Source organism: Camarhynchus parvulus, chromosome 2 (assembly GCF_901933205.1).
Source record: "Camarhynchus parvulus chromosome 2, STF_HiC, whole genome shotgun sequence".
Lineage (NCBI taxonomy): Eukaryota > Metazoa > Chordata > Aves > Passeriformes > Thraupidae > Camarhynchus > Camarhynchus parvulus.
The window spans coordinates 105,640,837-105,661,813 of NC_044572.1; the positions used below are offsets into that span (position 1 = coordinate 105,640,837).

The following is a 20,977-nucleotide window of genomic DNA, read 5'->3' on the forward strand; positions in this document are numbered from 1 at the left end:
TATAAATTCAAAAGTTAGCTATAAACAAGTACCCACAGCAATAGTGCCATGCATAAAGGGGCAGGCAACAGGAGGCCTGCTTTCTAATAAGCCCTCAAAGGAACCTGCCACACAGAAGTGGCACTTATTCTAATTTAAAGCTCTCACAGTTACTTTACCATGGCAAAATTTATAAACTAATAACTTTTGTAAACAGACTGGCACTCCAAACAAAAACCCACACAGCAGTTCAGGCCCGCAGAGAAAACAGCTTTCTTAGAAAGGTATTCCCTTCAACAGTGAGATATAACATTTGTTTGTTGGCTACTCTTACAGTCCCTATTGTTCAGTAACAATTCTGCACCATTCCATCTGTACTGCCATTTCACTGTGGTCTGTAGTCTATTGTCCCCACAAATCTTTTTAGCATTCTAAGGAATATTACACACCTGTATATTTGTGTCCTGGTCAGCTCAAACAGAGAAATACTTCTGGACTTGAAAGAGCCTACTCTGGGTCTGTGACCTCCTTAAACTGTGATTAAATAGTCAGGGCAATCTGCTTTCAAAGTAGCAGTTTAAAAACATATTTTATATTTGCATTTAAAGCTCAGATTCTTTCTCATCTCTATTAGTTTTGATTCTCAGTAACTGATAAGATTTACAAAAATTATACTGTTCTTCATTTATATACATGAAGAAAAAAGAAAATCATAAAGCAATAATAAGGGCTAAACAAGAAATTACAGAAATGCCCGTAATATATGCATATTGGATTTTTTTTTTGTTATATCCTAAAACCACATCACTTTGTACAAAGTTCCTTTTCAAATCAAAGCGATACTAAAGTAAAACAACTGCAGGCAAAATTTCTAAGCCACGACGCAGCTTGTGTCAGAACGCTCATCACTTCAGGCTGACCTGTCAAAGTATCTTGGGAAACATGGTAAAAAAGACAAATCTGCAAGTTCCTAAGAAACTTTGAATGATAGGAACTGTGTGTTGCCCACAAACCATGGAATGCTGTGCCGCCTCAGCTGAGCCGTACTGGTGCCTGCAGCAGATGTCGACCCCTTCCTCCTGCTTCTAGCCACACCTGCTCAGCCTCTGCTCCTGAGAGCTTCGAGGGGGAGCCAGCATCAAGAAGCTTTTACAGAAGAAAGCAAAGAAATAAAAAGTTTGTGCCTAGATGAGTGATGTAGGACTGAAAGATCAGAATTTAGTAGTATACACAGACACCTGCTGTCAGCAATACAGCTATGTCATAAATTTGATATGGGTGAAGTTAGCAAGGTGACATTTTTGGACCTTGACAGGCAACTTCTGTCACCTGCATTTTCAGGAGATTCTCAGCACCTTGCAGAATCCACCCCTGCATCCAACCCACTTCCTTGGGGAATCCAGCGTTGTCTCAAGAAGCCTCTTTTTAGGCATTAGAAATTAAGATTTTGGCCATAGGCCTTGTTTTTCCAGAAACAACTGCATTGTCAAGGCAATCTACAAACTCACCGGAGAGTAATTTCTAAGGGTTTTTGAAATACCTCTTTTCACAGATATATTTCCCTATTAAGTTCTGCACAAGACTCTGACACCTGTAGAGACTTACAATTCTCTGCTAAATTGTGTGCATTTTCAGATTAATTCCTACATGTTCACTTTATGTTATTGTAAATCTATGCGGCCTAACCATTTAAATCATGGGCTACCATAGTCCTCAGTGCATGTTAAAGCATTCCTAACACTGCCCAAACTTATGCCAGCTCATAATAGCCCCATGGGATTGTTATACCAATTAAAAATCCCTGGAATTCATTGGAGTCTGAGACATGCCTGTGAGGACCAAAAGGGAGTGATACAGAACCAGCTCGCAAAATAAACAGGATTTGCTGTGTACTGAGGGAATCCTTGGCTGTCTGACTAAGGTACCTTTTATACTGGCAGGGGATGCAAATTGGAGCCTGAGGATCTGCACTTTCATTTTCAAAGCTCTTTGCAAACATCAACCACTTCACCTTCACACCATTGCTTCAAGGGAAGTAAATATGTACAGTTCCAGCATCTTCTGTTTTCTGGAGGTGCAAAGAAGCACAGGGCATTTTTACAGTCTCTGCTCAGGCACAAAAGGGAGCTTTTGACAACCTCTTCCTTTGTGGGCAAACGAGTTTCTCAAGGCCATGGAGGGAATTGGTGGCAGAACAGGGTTTTCTGGAAAGATCCTGCTATCCAGCCTGGTACTGAGTCCACCCTGCCTCACCAGCAACGCACCAAATCAGGTTGCAGAATGCTAGCCATACACTGCTTCAATGTAGAGGACAGATTACTGCATGTCACTCTCCATAACCTCTCCTGTAAGAGGAATTCTACGCGCTTCCTGGGGACCTCCCCCTTTGCTTCCCGCCCCTCCACCCCAGATGGTGGCAAGGTTAGAGACAAGTTGTTTTCTCAAGGCTGAGATTAAAAATGGCTCTGTGTTTTGCTAAACAATCTTTTGAAGCATGGGCAGCACGCGCGCGCGTGTGTGTGTGTGTGTGTGTGTGTGTGTGTGTGTGTGTGTGTGTGTGTGTGTCTGAAAAGGACCCCAATGAAAGGAAGGAATGAGAGATGCTAAACAATGCTGTGCAAAGTTGCAGACTGTTCGGCTACAGGCCAGAAAATGAATCCAATTTTTCATTCTGTCATTATAAATATTTCAGTGCAAATGGTACTGATTTTCTGCAACTGTGGTTAAGCAAAGGGCCTCCGAGTGAATATTTAAGGGGGAAAAAAAAAGAGAAGACGAAAAAGAGGGAAGGGAAAAAAAAGAAAAATAAGAGGGAGGGGGGAAATTAAGGTTAGCGACCAATTAATTTCAAACTTTCAGTGTAAAAGATTCTGGGAAAAATTCTACAGTGATGCAGCGTGTGACTCGAAGGAGGGAAAAAAACATTTACTCTGCTCTTCTTCTGACAGTTTCTCATAAAATATCTGCAGTCCATCTATCTTTTAGTACTCCAGGCTCCTCTGGAGAGCAGAAAATAGTAGTTTAAAGCTCACTTCAGTGCCAGTCTGCGGGAGATTGCTTTCCACAGGACCCCTGCTGATGGAGGCCTAGGGGAAGAGGCCCAGGAGTTATTCAATCAGTCCAAGGCTCTGGGGCGGCCAGGGCTCCTTTGAGGGCTGATTATAAAGCTGCCCTCCTGTTGCCTGCCTCTGAACAGAACGAAATGAGCAGCCTCTTGCTGAGCAGATTCTGCAAGAAGGAATTTCACCTGTCATGGAGTTTGTCAGAATTTCAAGATTTATCTTGGTGCAAAATTAATAAAATACCAACTAGGATTTCAGCCTGACTACTCAGCTGTGTCATCTCAAAGTGATCTTTCACCTAAGAAAACCTGGACACAGAGCTACTGAAGTCATTCTTGCCCTACTTTTGCTCAGGAGCTTTGCTGGATGCTACAACTGAATAATAAAATGATTAGAGGTGGATTTCCTGACAATTACACCCAACGTCAAGCACTGGGTGGGTGCTACTGTCCTAGTGTGTGACCTTCCACCTTACCTCTGTGGTTACTAAATCTCCCTGGAATAAGCCAGAAATCTGAAATAGAAAAAGATCATTTCTGCAGTTTATAACCTAGCAGGTCCCTTATGGCAGCACATCTGTTAAGTTCATACACTGGTATTCCAGGTCTGGATTTGATTTATAAGTTTTAAAGGAATACAAACAACAGACTACATGAGATTACATCCAGTGAAACACTGCAAATTAATATTGCCATGACAGTCAAGTACATGGTCTTTTAACCATATACTGAGTTTAATGTTGTGGTAAAGTGCCAGGTTGATAAAGCATCATCTAAATCTCTGTGAGCTGAGTGCAATTCTTTCAAAGCTAGACAGCCTCACCAGTCTTCTGACAGTGCCTTACAGCAATAATAATAATAAAAAATCTTCATACACTACCTGTTTAGTTAAGACTATACTAGCTTACAGCACTTGGTCACATGAATTTCAAGTCTTAGGTAGCAAAGAAGCAACTGGCAGCCTGCAAGAGGGCTTTTCAGCTAAAAGAGTAGATCAATTTCGAGAAAATAGAATTCAGCTGATGGGTAAATAACATATTATTCAATTTACGATGTGGTTGGTTTAGATCTTGACATGGAGAGACAGAGATCCACTGTACCAAGAAACAGTTAAATATGCTTAGATTGGGAAGAAATACACATTTGCCATCAACAGCTCTTACCCTGAGCTGTGACAATTTCTCTGTACTGTTCAAAGCTGTTTGTTGTTTGAAGTGAAAAATCTACCTTTCTGTCTATTTGCTCCCCAGCATTTTCTAACAAGAGCTTAAAACAAATGGTAACATATCCTTTACCTGCCTCCTCACCCTTAAATGACAATTCAGCATTAATACACACCATAAAGCCACCTTTACCAGGCACTAGCAGTGTGACAGTTTTAACACCAAGAGATCTCACAGTAAAGGGGGAGAGAGAAAGCACGCCAGTGAATGCACAGATGGTGGGAGGGGACACAGGGTGCTCTCAGCAGGTTACAGTAGAGATGCATTAACTCCACAGAGGGATAAGGGCTTCCCACCAGTACAGTCATGAATTATAACTGAGCATGGGAGTGAGTTCTTAGTGCCTGTCTCACAGCAAATATACTGTTCCATTTTCCTGCACAATCACCTTTCACCTTTACAAATGCGAAGCCAAGCAAAATGCAGCACTAATATTTAACAATATCACAGGTTCTTTATCTTACACAGCACACATCTACACACAGGAAGTGAGGGGGGAGGCAGAGTATTCACTGACACAGCGTATCCCTGAGCAAACTTACACACCCATGATCCGTGACTGTGCCTAGCGATTCTCCCGCAAAACGAGGCTATAACAACACAGAAAAACAACTAAAGCTGCACGTAGAAATGTGTGCAACTCAGCAGTATTGGTTCATGAGAACTGAATCATCTCTTTCTCTCTTCCTTTGTTAACAGGGTGGAGGACACTTATTTTCAGCTTTGAACAGAAAAGAAGCTCAACTTAAAAAACAAAAAAATCACAAGAGCATGCAAAATTACATCTTTTCCCATCCAAAATGTTTACGCCTTGGATTGATCAAAGCATGGCAAAACTGACTCCAATAACAGGTAGAAATGCTAAACCTAAAAGATGCTCCTTCTGGGTGAGGGACAGACACATTTTTTGCAACATACACTTCCAGTTGTGTAGCCACTCTGCACCAGAGTCTTTTTCATTCATGCTTAGAATGGAGTGGCCCAATGATGCTCTTACCCTGCCCCTGACAGCAAAAAAAAAAAAAAACCAAAAAAACAACAACAACAAAAAACCCCCAAAAAACAAAACAAAAACAAAAAACCCCAAAACCAAAAAAAAAAAAAACCCAACAAAGTAAAGAGAGAAAAAAAAAGCAAAAGGCGGGAAAAAAAAAAAAAGAAAAAGCACTGCTTTTGAGCCAAGTTTGCTGTTTACTGGAGTGTCTTTTTATGAATCACTGACCACACCTTGTCTTCCCAAACTATCTACACCTCCTCCCTAGGGGAATTCATCCCCTCCCAACTTTCCTCCTACTCAATGAACATATCAATGGAGAAAACTTGTTATTTTTGGCAGCTGAAAATTTGACCAGTTTAAAGGGATTCATTTACCATGCCTTTCACTTTTGTTTAAATCCTCAGTGTTCCTGTTCTAAATGACAGCATGGCAAAGCATTGCTTTTAAGCAGTATTCATCTTACCTACCACATCTCAGCCTTTCACAGGCGGCTGCTCTCTCTCCAACAATGGAGCTTTACTCCTTTATAGCTTGAGGGCAGAGACTCTCACTAGCTGTAGACTTGCTGCAAGTATCACAATAAAGGACACAAATGTGAATTTCTTGTAAAATACGGGTTGGCTCTGGAGGTACCTGTCTCTAGAAAACTCTGTCAAGAGCAAACAATATATCTTTCTCCAAAATGCACAGCAGCCACACAGTTGAAAGAGCTTTTCCAAGTGATCTAACATGTCAATGGAATCAGGATGCTAGTGAATTTTACACTTTTCTCCACTTTAGGTCTCTAATCGATATTTTAGCTTCTTTCACACTTAATATACTCAATGTTGGTTTGACAGCATGTCTTGTAGAACTTAAAAAAAACCAACAAAAAACCCTGAAGCTTGAGGAGGTGCTCTGCAGTGGAAGAAGGTAGGGTTTGAACTAGAGATCTTAAGAGGTAGCAGTTTTGCTTCTACCAAACCCCTGTGCCCATGCTTTGGTTCACTGAAAACATGGAGGAATGAGGATGCTGGGAGCAACAACAACCTTGTGCCAGTGCTGCAAAGGGAAGTGGGGGCAGACCTGGAGCTGCAAACATCCAGTGATAACTGTGTGCCACCACTCGTTGGGAAATGACAGGACCAGTGGAGAGTGGAGCCAGGAATAAGGAGCTTATTCATGGAGATGGAGTGAGGGGGGCCAGCAGCAGGGTAGGGGGAAGGGAAATCAGATTTGCAGAACTGGCCATGAAACTCCTCAATACACCATAGCTGGATGCTTCATAAAGTCACACTGATGGCAGTCCCGGAGATGGCCATCTGTTGTCAGCTCTGGGCCAGATGAAAGATAATATAATGGCAGCTACTGGTAGATAACAGCAGGGCAGTTGTAGGAAGGAATGTGTCCTAGAATGAAGAAGTGGTGCTTCCTGTTTAGCACAGAAAATCAGTCATCGATATCAACTACATTAGCAAGGAATTAATGGATGGACAATTAACAGAACTGAACTGATCTACCAGGAAATTATTCGCCTGCAAACAGAGTGCTTATTTCTTCTGCTTACTCCAGGTGTATGTGCCAACTGATCTGACTAATGGCAAGGTGTAGGCTGAAATATTCAGGGCACAGATGATAAAACCTCATTTTCTGCAAAGGGCAGAATTCCATTTCTAATGATTATCTGTGGGTCAGGGAATACATTTACTGTTTTCCTCGCCCTCAGTCTATGACAGCACTCTCTGATGTTCGCTGAGGTTTCTGTAAGGACTGAGGGTAGAAACTGCCCTTTATGTAATAACTGAACTTCCCCTTATTACTACCATGATTTATTTTTACTAGTGCCTTATCATTATTACCAGCATCACTCAGAAGAAAAAATGTTTGCTTCCCCAAGCACTATTATTTCTATCTTGTTTCTTTCTTTGTCCCATAATCTCCTCTCTGCTTCTCTTCTACTCCTCTGCTTTTTGTTCCCTTCTTCTTCTGCATTTCTGTGCCTTTTTCTTTCTGCAGCAACTTTTGATTTGCTTCTTTAGGCTGAAATTTTGCACACTTCACTGTTCTATTTGCTAAAACACCTCAGAAATTATGATTTTAATGTTGACATGTAACATCACTGATACGTTTCAGAGACAACATTTGCTGCTTTCAGACTGGAAACCACGAATTTCATTTAACATTTTTGCATGTCATAAGGATTTGCAGTCATAAGGATTACAAACTGTACTGTATTACCTGATTTTGCAGAAGCTATTTAATATAGACCATATGAGTCAATTTGGAGAACAGATGCATGGGTTATTTTTTTTTAATAGGTACTTATATTTTACAGAAAGAATCCTGCCATACGAGCATATAAACAGGAAGAAGTAGGCAAAACAGGGACATATATTCAAGCACACATGCTTTTGGGTATGATTCTGTCCCCTAGAAAGAGAAGGAATATAAATTTTTGCTTATTTTTGAATAGGTACTTTATGAGTGTCACCTAAGATGGTATATTTAGTTTTCAGTTCTTTAGCATTTTATTGTTCCTTAAGTCTGAATTTCTTTTCAAGATTAAAATGTGAGTTTAAATATAATATCCATCACTTAAATGCTGTACTTTGCCAATTAATTCTGTATTTTCATCAATAATATTACTCAAGCATCTGAAAAAACAAACCCATAATTGTGATTCAATTCCTCCAGAAATTTAAGGAATGTTCTTCTCACAGGGAATGTGTAAGGGATGTTGTGAACATATTGTTTCCTCCTTATTACAGGAAAGACTATAGAAAATTTCACAGGCTGACTGTGGTATGCAGAGTTACTCATATATGAAGTATGTGAAGACAAATAAGACACATTAATATTAAGCTCATCTTTGACAAGCACTATTTAGTAAAATCAAAATGGTCCCTGAAAAATTCTGGCTCTTTGGGCTTGGTGGGCTTTGCAATGTGCTATAAATATTCATGAACTAATGAAGTACCCACAGGGAATGTTTACATTTGAATAGGCCAATCAAAGGCGGGTGAACTCACAAGCTCCAAACCTGGAAATTTCTTATTTAGAAAAGAATTACCGCATGAAAACCTAATGTGGCCATAACACCCCTCAGTCCCCAGGAGGGAAGGGGCACTGGAAGGGAATTCAAAGAATTTCTTTTTGTATTTAAACTTTGTTTGACATTGAAGCAAAAGACTTGCAGGGAAACACTTAGAAGGTATGTCCTTAAAGAGCTAATGCATGAGTGCCTCCACTGTGCTTCTCTTGATTGCCTTTTTGAGAAAATTTGCAAAGAAAATAATTCCCCCTTCTAGGGGGAAAAAGTCTCAAATCTCAGGAACACAAGTCTGAATTTTTTAAATCTTGAAAGACATGGAAAGATGTGCACATACTGATGCACACATATCTATCTGAAACAGAATGCACAGTAAGGGTTCAGGAAAAAAAGCAAACTTGCAATGCATGCAGCTCAGCCTAGTCCCCTAAAACACAACCATTAATTACAAACCTAGTATCTCTGGAACACATATTATTATCATCATCCTCACTCACAAGATGCAGAGCACGCATGGTTATGTGGAGTAAGTTAGTACCTGACCTTACAAATGAATCCAGCTCTTCTGACTCCTAGGCATTTGCTCTGAGAGCAGCAACCTGACTTCCTGCTAAGGACTAGGGCCAACATTAATGAATGTGATGCCTGTATTTAGGCATCAAAAGTGTTTTGTTGAAACTTTAAATGAGGCTGTGGCTGCTCAGCACCTATACTTTTATCAAGGTTCCTAACTTCAGGCATTTTTGACCTGATTTCCTGATGTACTCAGCACCAGCATCTTCCCCTGGCCTTATCTGCACCTGGAGGTGCTCAGCACCCTCTCAGAAATAGGCCACTGAGTTTGAAAATGCTGGCCTAAAGCTTTGACTGTTAATTGGATTCCAGGTAGGCTTCTTTTTAAGAAGAGCTGACAAAGTTATTCCCTGCTGGCTCCTGGCCTTTGGGGCCTAGAAAGCCAGCATCTATGCTCCACTCCTCACCCTAAGAGCTTGGGGACCTAGAAATGCCAAAACTAATCTCCAATTTCTCTTAAAAAAATGTTTTGAGGCCTTTTCTGTGTGAAGAAAACATCCTGCAGGTTTAAAAGTTTTGTGCCTGTTTTTGTGTAAAGAGCATAAATTATTCACGGTCTCCCCTGCTGTTGGGACCTACACGGCACACAGACTCAACTAATGTGGGGGCCTTGGCAAAACAATCCTAGATGGAGGTAGCTGTGCCACTGCTGCTATGGCTGATGCTGTTCCTACACCAACCTCTTTCCCAGCTGGCCCCAGAAGGCCTCTGCCACAAGGAGACAACCCCAGCCCAGGTTAATTAGCAGTTTTCTCTAGCTGACCCCCAAATGAGAGAACATAGTGTTTGAATCCCAGCTCTGCCACTGTCTCCACTAAAGGTCTCAGTCAAGCCTTTAGTTCTTGAAATAGCCTAGAGCTTGCTTAGTTCTGCTCCAGCTCAGGTCAAGGGTATTTTAAAGGCTGTTGTAAAATGTTGAGTTTTTGGGAGCATTTTTCAATGCTGAGATCTTTGGAAAGTTTAACCCTTAAAGAAGTGAGGAAGAAATTAGATTAATTTCAACAGTGGTAACCTGGGAACAAGAAAATGGTAAAACTGGAAATCCAGAGAAGGAATCACATTAAGCTACATAAAACTTCTACAGATTCTTCTATACTACCCCTGTCCTGCTCTGTTTCAGCAGCTTGTACTGGGAGCTAAGAATGTTCTCCTGCTGTTTGAAGCGACATGAGTAACATCTGCTATGAGTGCTTCATTCTTTCTTTCATCCCTTCCCTGGGGAAGGAGCTGTGTATTTTGTTTTGGTAGAGCTCTGTTGCTGTGGGTTGGGATTTTGGGGAAGGTTTAGAAATCTACATACAGGTATAAGTTTGTATGAGAGAAGGGAGCCATTGGCACATGTAGGTGCATCCTGCTCTCAGAAGCCTAAGTTGAGGACATCTGTCATAATACTTAGCTGCTGTGGAAGTCTGTTCCATGCTCTCACAGGCCAGTCTGTGAGGAAGTTCTAGCTTCTGAGGAAAAATCTCCAGCTCTTTGATAGAAATGCTCACAAAGCAGAACTTGGTCAACTACCACAGTGTTTCCAAATGGGAATAACTTCTCATGTCATGTCTGCGACGTGCTTGACCCAGTCCACCAAGAAGATTAAGGACTGAGTCTTAGAACACAACTGGACAAACATGTAGGAAGGCAGTATAGACAGCAAGAGAGCTGATTGAATATGCTCCTGGTCTCCTTTGCTACTGAGGGCCAGTGCTGCAGCTCTCTGTATTAGCTGGAACATCCTACAGGCTGATGGCTCCATGCCCAGGTATTCTGTGCTGATGGAGTCCAGATGGGAAGCAGCAAGGGCGTGAATCACTGAGGCCAGGTCTCTTTTGAACAGGATGAGAAGCAACTGCTGATCCAATTATTTCTTGCCCTAGTTTTCATGTTTCTAAAGTGGGGACACTTAACTACCCCAGGGGCAACTAATTATTAGTCACAAGAAGTTAAGGAAATGTCCTAATTCACCAAAAAGAGATATCATTTTTGTTCTGGACAAAATGGTGCTGAAATAATGTAATTTTGGCTAGCATCATATTGAAAACTAACCATCATCACTGATAAAACACTGGGAAAAATGTATAATTATTCATCAGTTCTATTGGATATCGGTACCTCTCTGATCCAACAACATCTGCATAAAACTAAAGTGAATTGATTCATTCACTTTGGTTAACACCCCACAAGGGTACCTCATTCCTCCCCACAAACACCACAATATGGTGTGTCCCTGGCCAGGTTGGATGGGGCTTTGAGCAACCTGGTCTTGTGGAAGCTGTCCCTGCCCATGGCAGGGGGTTGGAACCAGTTGATCTTTAATGTCCCTTCCAACCCAAATAATTCTGATTCTGTGGAATTAATACTAGCACTGGAAATAGGAAAGCAATGGTTACTCCTTATCAAAGACAAGAGAGACACAAACACCAGAGCAAACATCTAAGCCTATGTCCAATAAGACTAAGGCAAAAAGGAGCAGGCACTGGAAAGAGCATGTGGGCAGGAAAAAGAAGTCTTAATAGGTACAAATTCCTTTCTCATAATTTAATGAAAATTCAATAATAAACTAGTGATAAATTTCTTTACTTCCTTATCAATTAAAAATTCAGTATTATGGATAATGAATGGAGAACACTGTTTTAGTTATATCCATCCTCTCTAGAGAACTAAATGGTCTAGGTGTTCAATTAGAAGATTTTAATCTTTTGGGGGAAATCTAGGCACCCTATAAATGCATCTACCTTTCAGCTTCCTTGTTTGTACAAGCCTATTTCAGACAAGCCCTTATTGTGTTAAGCATGTCTTATTAAAAGCTTTCTATTCTAAAGAATAAACACTTTTAGGGACACACTTTTTCAACTCCATTTCAGAAGCATAAATACACCACATAGCCTTTTAAACATATAAGTACAAAAATTCACAACTTGAAACACTCTTAAAGCATAAACTTCTAACTGTTACAGAAGGTTTCCATTTGCTCCTCCATATGCAGGTAGTATCCAAAAAAGTTTAAAGCTGGTTCTGCAGCTATTGAGCGCAAAGGCATTTAAAAGCAGCGTACAGAGTACAAAGCAAGTGTCAAAAGGATCTTAAAACAAAGAGCAAATTCCTGTAAAATTTCATTATTTCAGCTTGAAGGTTGAGCAAAACATTGAAGGTTTGATTTTCAGGACTGGTCATTTGTTCTCTGTTCTCACCGGAATGCGGTCCTGTGGGATTGTGTTGCATTCCTAGCAAGCGCCTGGACTGAAATAATGGAAACTTCTAAAGGGAGTCTTTCTTGATTTTTGTATTGAGAAGGTGAGGGGATTCTTATGTTCCTATAGGCTACTCTTTCTGAACAGGACCCAGAAAATGCTAAGTGAAGAATCACACTCGGCCAAACACCAAATTAAGCACCATTATAACGCATATATTTTCTGTTTGCTTGAATTAATTCCTTTTAATTATCAGCTGAACCATACATGTGGATAGGACTTCTATGCTACTGCATTCTGTCCTGCTCTACTTTGTTCATGTTTCCACCCTGCCTTCCCTACAACCATGGAGTGCTGACCCTACCTTCTAATCTGACATGATCAGCACGTCCTGTGCATGGGAGAAGAATGCTAGATGCACATTTAATTTAAAAAGTAAGGAACTGCTCTTGATAGAATAAACATACAGCTATGCTGCAAGCCCCAATACAAACCAAGGCAATGTGAAAGGATAGAGAAGCATAACCTGGAGGACAGTTGCCAAAGATTCTGCTGCTTTAGGTGTTAGATAGCCTGAACAAAGCCATGCCTCCTAGAATAGGTTTTAAGTGAGAGTGGGCTGGAAATCAATGCATTTTCAGCAAAAGCAGACCCCAAAACTCAGTACCTACTGCTGTGCCTGAGTGCTTTGCTGCCCTTTCAGCAGCCTGGGTAGGTAACTAGAGGTAAGAGCAGAAAGACAGAGATCCCAACAAATAAATGCAAATGGCATGATGGCACTGCAATTTTTAAACATAATGCATTCTCCACTGAGGTAGGGCTATCCAAATTAATTAAAATAATAATAAACCTAATGAATTAAGTGTATAAGTAAATGAATACCTCTTCCTTATTGCAAGTGTAGATAAGACAGAGGGAGGCTGTCACTAAGGATGCTGAGATGGGGTCTAGTAGGAGCCTTCTGCAGCATGCAGCTACCAACACACGGTCATCTAGCCCATGTGGTGCAGAGTTTCTCTCTGTAGTGACACCCTTTTGTGTCCTTCACTAGAAAACCAGGTGCTTCAATTATGTTGAAGTTTCAATGAATGAGGCATAGATGGAAAGAGCAAAATCTTTTCCTTAGTCTTGGGCAGGAATAAATTTTGAGTGGAAAAACGTGTCATTTGTTTATTACAACAAAATAAATGAAGGTAGTTGCTTGGGAGCCCATGTATTTTGAAATGAAAGTGTATTTTAGATGGGATAGACTTGTTAGGAGGTGATTGTACAAATCATAATTACACTCTGTGTCCTTTACATCTTCTTAATTCAGTTATCTACTGTGCTTTTCAAAATCCAGTCCTAATTCTATTGTTAAAAGTAATTTTTACCTTGTGTTCCTGTTTCTTTCTTTTCATAACTGGCTTTTGCATACCTGCACTTCCTTCCTTCCTTCCTTCCTTCCTTCCTTCCTTCCTTCCTTCCTTCCTTCCTTCCTTCCTTCCTTCCTTCCTTCCTTCCTTCCTTCCTTCCTTCTTTCTCTTTCCTTCCTTCCTTTCTTCCTTTCTTTCTTTCTTTCTTTCTTTCTTTCTTTCTTTCTTTCTTTCTTTCTTTCTTTCTTTCTTTCTTTCTTTCTTTCTTTCTCTCTTTCTCTCTTTCTCTCTTTCTCTCTTTCTCTCTTTCTCTCTTTCTCTCTTTCTCTCTTTCTCTCTTTCTTTCTTTCTTTCTTTCTTTCTTTCTTTCTTTCTTTCTTTTTTTTTCTTTCTTTCTTTCTTTCTTTTCTCTCTTTCTTTCTTTCTCTCTTTCTTTCTCTCTTTCTTTCTTTCTTTTCTTTCTTTCTTTCTTTCTTTTCTTTCTTTCTTTCTTTCTTTCTTTCTTTCTTTCTTTCTTTTCTTTCTTTCTTTCTTTCTTTCTTTCTTTCTTTCTTTCTCTCTCTCTTTCTTTCTTTCTTTCTTTCTCTCTCTCTTTCTTTCTTTCTTTCTTTCTTTTTCTTTCTTTCTTTCTTTCTCTCTCTCTTTCTTTCTTTCTTTCTTTCTTTTTCTTTCTTTCCTTTCTCTCTCTTTCTCTCTCTCCTTTTGTTTACCATTAATAAACAGTACCATTACAAATCTGATAACAGCCCCCAAAAATATATTAATTTGACTCTATTTTTATTCCCCACCAAATCAAAAGAGAAATTCTGTCTACTTCCCCTCTCTGCCATCACTACACTCCTACTTCAGTGCATAGCTTTTCGCGTTTAAAGACAAAAGAATACATTTATTTTCCATTTCACTGGTTTACTAATGTTTTATGGCTATCAAGCAGAAAAACAGGATGGCCATTTCTCTCTCCTAGAGAATACCTTGAGCTGAAAGAATCTACAGTGCAAGAATCCTGAAATTCAGCTCTGTACCAGGTGGCTTTCTGCCAACATCTTTTTGAAGCAGCATGGGTTGAATCACCTGCAATTTCTCTTGACCTTCTCTAATTCCCATCCTGATGATAAGCAAGAATCAGAGGAGGTTCATGGCAAGTGTAACTTTGAACTCAGCTATCAAATACATAATGCTTTTATAACCCCCAGGTAACAAGTGTAGTACCTGCAGCTCTGTTTGGAAGAAGAACTTCTGTGGACACTGTGTGCAGTCATAGATCTTGTCCTCTTGTCCATGGGCTGAGAAAATATGCTGCTGCAACTTGTTTGCTTGGACAAACACTGAAATTTTAGACAAAGAACAAACTTTTCATTATTTCATATCGTAAGTGAAGAGTTTTTTTATGAACAATCTCTCAATAGCATTGAGCAATTCCAGGATGTAAAATTAGGCAACTGCATTCAGATTTCACCTTACACTGCTGCTATAATGCATACAAATGAATGTCATTTATCTACAAAGTGTGAGGCTTCTTCTAAAACAAATGAATTGAAAAAAAAGAAGATTTCTGGTTTAAGGAAAAAACCCAACAACTGACCAAGGGAAAAAACAAAAGACCCTGTCAGGACAACCAACGAAGATTTCATCTATAGAGTGTCTGAAAATGCCATTTCCTGTTCAGAATTATTTCTTCATGCTTACTGCACTTTGATTGAACACACACAACACTTATTTCCTGACAACCAACAGGTTTGAAAAGCACGGATGCCAAAGTCCTGTTTACTCTGTCCGCCTAAAGTTAAAGCTAACAAACAGCTCTGTATTTAAATGTGTTAATGTTAAAAATTATATCCCACAGCTATACTGGGGCAATGTCTATAAATGTGAAACAGAACTGCAGGTAAATTCTCTTTGGATACTTTAAGATCAACTCTGCCTGCACACTGAATGCAAGGGTTTCAATAATATAAACATGTTCAATTTTAATGACTACAAAACAAGGCCCTAAGACTGTGTAACAGTTTACCTAGGAGACATACTATTAATAATTAAATTGTATATGCCAGAGGCAGTGTTTGGGTTGGCAGCACTGACTTCTGATGGATGCCTGGTGCACTGTGACCTAAAAAAGTTTGCATCTACAATATTAATCTGTATAGGCAGGGAAAGGATTTATTAAAGATGCTGGCATTTGACTTTGACTCCACTCCTAATCATTAAAATTATTCTAATTGCAAGGCAACAAAAAACATCAGAATATTGTTCTTCTGAGTCATACATTTTAATCACATTTCTCATTACCCTGGAAAAAAAAAAGATCAGATTCCATTTTCCATATAAAACTTATATTGGTGATTTTTACTTCTCGTTAATATTCTAGCAAGATGTGCTGAAGTAATTTAATGGCACATTGCTAATAAAGCATCATTGTTTGTGATTAATGCTCACTGTCTATTTACCCCATCAGCAAAAAGCAAGAATTTTGCACAGATTGGAATCGACTTATCTCCATGTTCCTTAACATATTTCACAAGGCTACTGGCTCAGAAATGGAAGGATTAGTTTTATCAGGGATCTTGGTCACATGGAGAGCTCTCAGTGGGTACTCTTTACATATGCAAGTTTTTATGTTGCATTTACAACATCCTAAAGTTGGAAATGGAAGATTCATGACATCACACTAAAAAAAGATCACACCATAATGTGTAAGCAAAAACAAGGGAAAAAATTGTAGAATCAGTGGTAAAACTAAAAAATTGAAGGAATGCCTAACTGAAAGAATTATTGAAGACAGACACTTTACAGACAAACTGTTTCTGGTGGTACTACCCATGCTCAGACAAGCTGTGCAGTGAAGAGAAACTATGCATTTTTTTAATTTTATAACCCACAGAAATGTGTGAAATCTGAACACAGAGAGGTAATAATCATCACCAGCCACTGTATCTGAAAGATGAAAAATTCAAATTTAATTTTCCTTGGTAGCACTCGCTTAGGTTTCACTGGGCGTGGAGCTGCCAAACAAAGAGGAGTAAAATGAAGGTATTAAAGGGTCTATTTGCTTATCAATGAAAATCCTCCACTTCCATTAATGGAAAACAGAAATCTTGAATGGCTTCCAGAATTAGCATGCCATTGATGTGTGAATACCCAAAGTGTGTTTTGTCATGTTTGTGATTATCTTTGATTTTCATCTTTTAAAGCAAAATTGGGCATGCGAGCTACATAGTAACACTCATGTTTTAGGTTATCATTTTATGAAATGTTCTATTAGGAAGTCCTTAAAAAAACTCACAACAACTCAGTAGGCATCCTTTTAATGTGTTTTCATTTCCAACAACAGCATTTTTCTGTTCTTCATTATGGCCCAAACACTGCAGTGCTTAGCCCTACTGGGTCAAGTTATTTTCTCACTTGGGTTTTACTACTGAATAACAGCACTGACTTGGGGAGGATTATTCCACACTTGGACTTGTGTCAGGGGAGAGCAGAACTTGACTTGTGGCAAGACAGCATGGTTTGCTTTGTAAAGCACATTACAAGGGTGTTTCTTCTCACCACAAGCCAGCACACACACGCATGTGGGCTTTCTTACCCCATCAGAGGAGAATGCGGCTGCACAGGCTATGCCTGGGAACTGGGGCCAAATTCTGCTCTGAGTTTTATTGGTTTAGATGAAGCATCTGTGGCTTTAAAGCACAAATTTATGGATAGCTTTCACCTTGGCAGGTTTGAAACATGGAAGTGATACCGTGGAAGGTAACAGACTATCACTTCTGTAATTATAAAAACTCAAACTTCCGATAGAAGAGCCTGAAATGCACTTCTTACAGATGGATGACCGACCTTCCAAGGAGCTCAGCTTTCTAAACGATTTCTAATCAATATTATTAATGAGCAAAATGTAATGTTCCCTCCTAAAGCTGACCTAAAGCCAGCACACAACACATTTTTTCAGGGAGTTCTGCAAGGTCAAGCTAAGGGCATGACTGGGACAAGCAGTGATGGGCTCCTACCTGTAAAGCACACCGGACATTTGAAGGTGCCCCCCATGCCTTCAAAGCTGTGCTCTATCAGGTGGCACTGAAGTTTGGCAGGAGAGTCGAATGTCTGATTGCAGAGTTTGCATTCATGGTTCAGTCCTTCATCTGCAGGAGAAATCAAAGGAAAACTGAAATTCACCACAGCCCTTACAAAGAGAAAGTCCAACACAATCTGTGAACTGGAGCAACTTTTTGTTTTCCTAAGCTCAGGAAACTGGATGCCACTCAGCACCTACAATTGCTGAAGTGTTCTCTTACCCATAATATTTCAGAATATCCAGAGCTTGACTGGGCATTAAAACCACAGATTTCCACTTATAATTAGCACTATGCAGGAATGCAGAGCATTAGCCTTCAGTAGGAAATGATGACTATGACCTGAAACATCATTTCTTAGCAGAGCCACCCAGTCACGACCAAGTACATTTGCAAAACAGCACGTGAGGAATTTAATGCTGATCACACATCATCCTGTCTACCATGGGTAAGAACTGTGAATGCTGTTTTTGGCACTCTGGCTGAGGTGGAGTTTCTTGTAACTGGCGTGAGAAGGGTGGGTAGTTTATACCCTCACACCACTCCTACTCCACATTCCCAGTCCTGTGGGCATAAATGAAACCTTTTGCAAGCTGCAGGATTTCAGACCTCTCTTTCTGACAATCCTGGATTTTTTTCCCTCTTTATTTGCATTTCTCCTCTGAACAGCCCAGAGAAGTCCCCATGAGCCTTCTGACGCAGCTTTCCCGTCCACGTCCTGTGGCTTTAAAACCCTTCCCGCTCCCCGCCGCCTGTTCCTCTGCTTCCTCCCATTGTCCTCCAAGGCTGGCTGGTGCCTGGCACCAGCTTCCCTTCCTGAGGGTGCTGCAGGATTCATCCACTCCGCCATGAGGGCAGTCAGCGGCTGTCCTACTTAGAAACAGTTGCTAGGTAAGAAGTGGCTTCCAGCCCTGCTGCAGAGGCCTCAATTCCCACAGCGCCGCTTAGAAAAGGTCCTTCTGTATGTCACCGGTGTGCTACACGAGTGGCATTGATCTCACAGGTAAATACTGTGCCCGATTATTAAAAAACAAGTGGGAATGGAGTGCTTGGTGACTGGGGCAGCTCCCTGCCATTTCTCAGTTGGGAAGGAGAGATTGAGGAGAACGCCCTGCCCATGCTGAACATCTAAATGCCAGGCTGCCGACCTCTTGCCAGACACAGCGCTGCCTGCAGCGACCATGAGTGACCCTGGTGACGGGCATTCAGGAAGGATATTGGGAGCACAGACAATGTTGTGCATCCCACATGACAATCCTTTCCACTGGTGTAAAGAGAACATGACATGGCACTCCTGCGGCTGAGTGGGGGCACATTCCTGCCCCAAATGACCCTTAGTGACTTATAAGAATTGAAAAAAATGTCAGTAGTGGCCCCCAGCTTTCATTTGTTAGTCCAAAAGCTAAATTTAGCCTTTGACTATGTCATGGCACCTCTAGCCAAAGGAGGGGAATTAGACAGTGTGAGCTAAGCCAGGCCATGGTGGCCATTCTGCAGGTGGAACCACTGAAAATAGCATTGCGTGGTTTCCATAGCATTGCGTGGTGTCAGAACCCTGCACAATGAAAAGGGGCAGATGAAACCCAACAAAGACAAAGGTTTACACGCTCCCATGCAGACACAGCAAACTGCAAACTTCCTTTCCTTTTCTACCCAATCCTTCCTGAAAGCAGTGTTCAATGTTCCTGACTACCTCTGCTGCATATATGTAAAACCTTATAAAATAAGGGCCTTGTAAAATCATGGCTCAGGCCTGCTACTTAGGCTAAGTGGAAGGGAAGTATAGGAGAGTGACTCAGTTGGAATAGGGGTAGAGAGACGTGAGAGATGTGAGAGATGTGCTGCGTGACTGCCCCATGTCCACATCGTGGTGTACGGTGGTTGGTTGACTTGGGCTTGTTGTGCCTTAAAACTATACTATGGTAACAAGCTAGCTGCTTAAAAAGGCCTGGGTTTTGCAATAAAGGGCTCTCCTTTGCACCTGCCTGGGGACGCTGTGTTGCTCTGCATCATCACATACATGCTGCAGAGCTTTTAGAGGGTGTGAAATGGAAGGCCTGCTCTGAGTGTCAGCTGAAAAATGTTGGTGGTCCTGGCAATCCCCTGCCCACAGACTGTTGCTGCTGAAGTGCCTGTCTCTGTTACCTACATGAGACAGAAGAACTGGACTCTCAGCCTGCCTGACCAGGCACCAGTTTATAGCTGGATCCACTGAGTACAGCTGTCAACACAAACTCAGGCAAAGGCTGAGGTCAATCTCAGCTGTTTTGACACCATGGCCTCTCTGGAGAGACTGGAATATGGTGGCAACAGAGCACAGGCTGCTGAGGTACACATCCCACCCAGCCACATACGCTGGTAGTCAGGTACAATAGCTGATAAAATCCTTTGCAAAAGACTTCCAGGGGAAGGTTAAAGGTGGGTGACACTTTCTCATCTTGTAGGGGACACCTTTTGTAACTCTTCATTAAAAAAAAAAAATATTTATCAAATATATGCTAACTACTCCATTAGCAGGGAAAATTTTAGTGGATTATCAAGAGTTGCCTGTGATTTGGCATTTTCCACCATCACTGACAAACCCTTCCAGTGTGGTCTGTCTTTGCTACTGCTGAGAGAGGACAAGCACAGCCCATGCAAGCACCACCAAAGGGAGCATGAAGGAAAAGAACCTGGCACACTCCAGTCTGTAGATCTAAGAGACACAGACCCATCCTCCAAGGCAGGTTGCAAGCTGTGTACTTCCAACAGGCAGCAACCCACAGCTGCGGGCAAAGCTGCAGAACAGCATCCTGAAAAGAGGAGGAGGGCTCAACAAATCTCATATAAATGTCTCTCCTGAACTTGCTAATTAATTATGAGGATTGTACAGACTGACACACAATATTTCTCCTATATGCATGTCTTTGCCATGGTCATTATTGAACAGATAGTTCTGGAGATGGTGAAAGTTCCCCTCAATGTGCAGTTACAATACAGGAAGGTAAGGTGAAGTTTCTTCATCAACCTGTTTGTGCTGATACACATAGTCAAAGCAGTTAGGACAAAAGGAGCTCCATCTCAGGATCTTCCACAAGTCAAGGTGAAAATAATCAATGACAATTCTCAAATCACAGAGTTACTGTTGGCAAAGTGTAAATGAACCATGCTAATCATTCCTGAGCATGGGAACACAGAACGGGGAGTTCTTCAAACATTCCAAGGAAGAAAGACTTCCGAAAAAGAAATATTTTTATATGACGCTACAGAAAACAGAAAAGGCTTTTTTTTTTGTCTTTCCATTACCTTAGTTGATGAAGAAAAAAGTAGAAAGAAAGGCATGCACTCCTGATGCTGAAGCAAAGCTAATTTTAATTACACAGAAATTGTACTTGTTCAAGAAGAACTGAACCCTATTAAATGTGACCCTTGTTGTATTTGCCATATTACTCAGATCCAAGGTGACTTCCTGGTCACAAATATCAAAATCACTTTGATTATTCTATGTTGCAAATGTGATTTTCCTAAAGGCTTAT

The 20,977-nt window shown here is 40.8% G+C and overlaps 1 protein-coding gene across 14 annotated transcripts in view; it reads right to left on the minus strand.

The window, feature by feature from the left end:
• The window catches only part of ZNF521 (zinc finger protein 521), a 230,586-nt gene that overhangs the window by 12,169 nt on the left and 197,440 nt on the right, over positions 1 to 20,977 (minus strand). For all 14 annotated transcript variants that reach the window (XM_030943682.1, XM_030943694.1, XM_030943693.1 and 11 more), the window contains 2 exons: positions 17,400 to 17,531; positions 14,608 to 14,723 (listed from right to left, as the gene is read on the minus strand). In XM_030943682.1, coding sequence (XP_030799542.1) covers positions 14,608 to 14,723; positions 17,400 to 17,531 — 248 coding nt within the window. The remainder of the gene's footprint in view (positions 1 to 14,607; positions 14,724 to 17,399; positions 17,532 to 20,977) is intronic.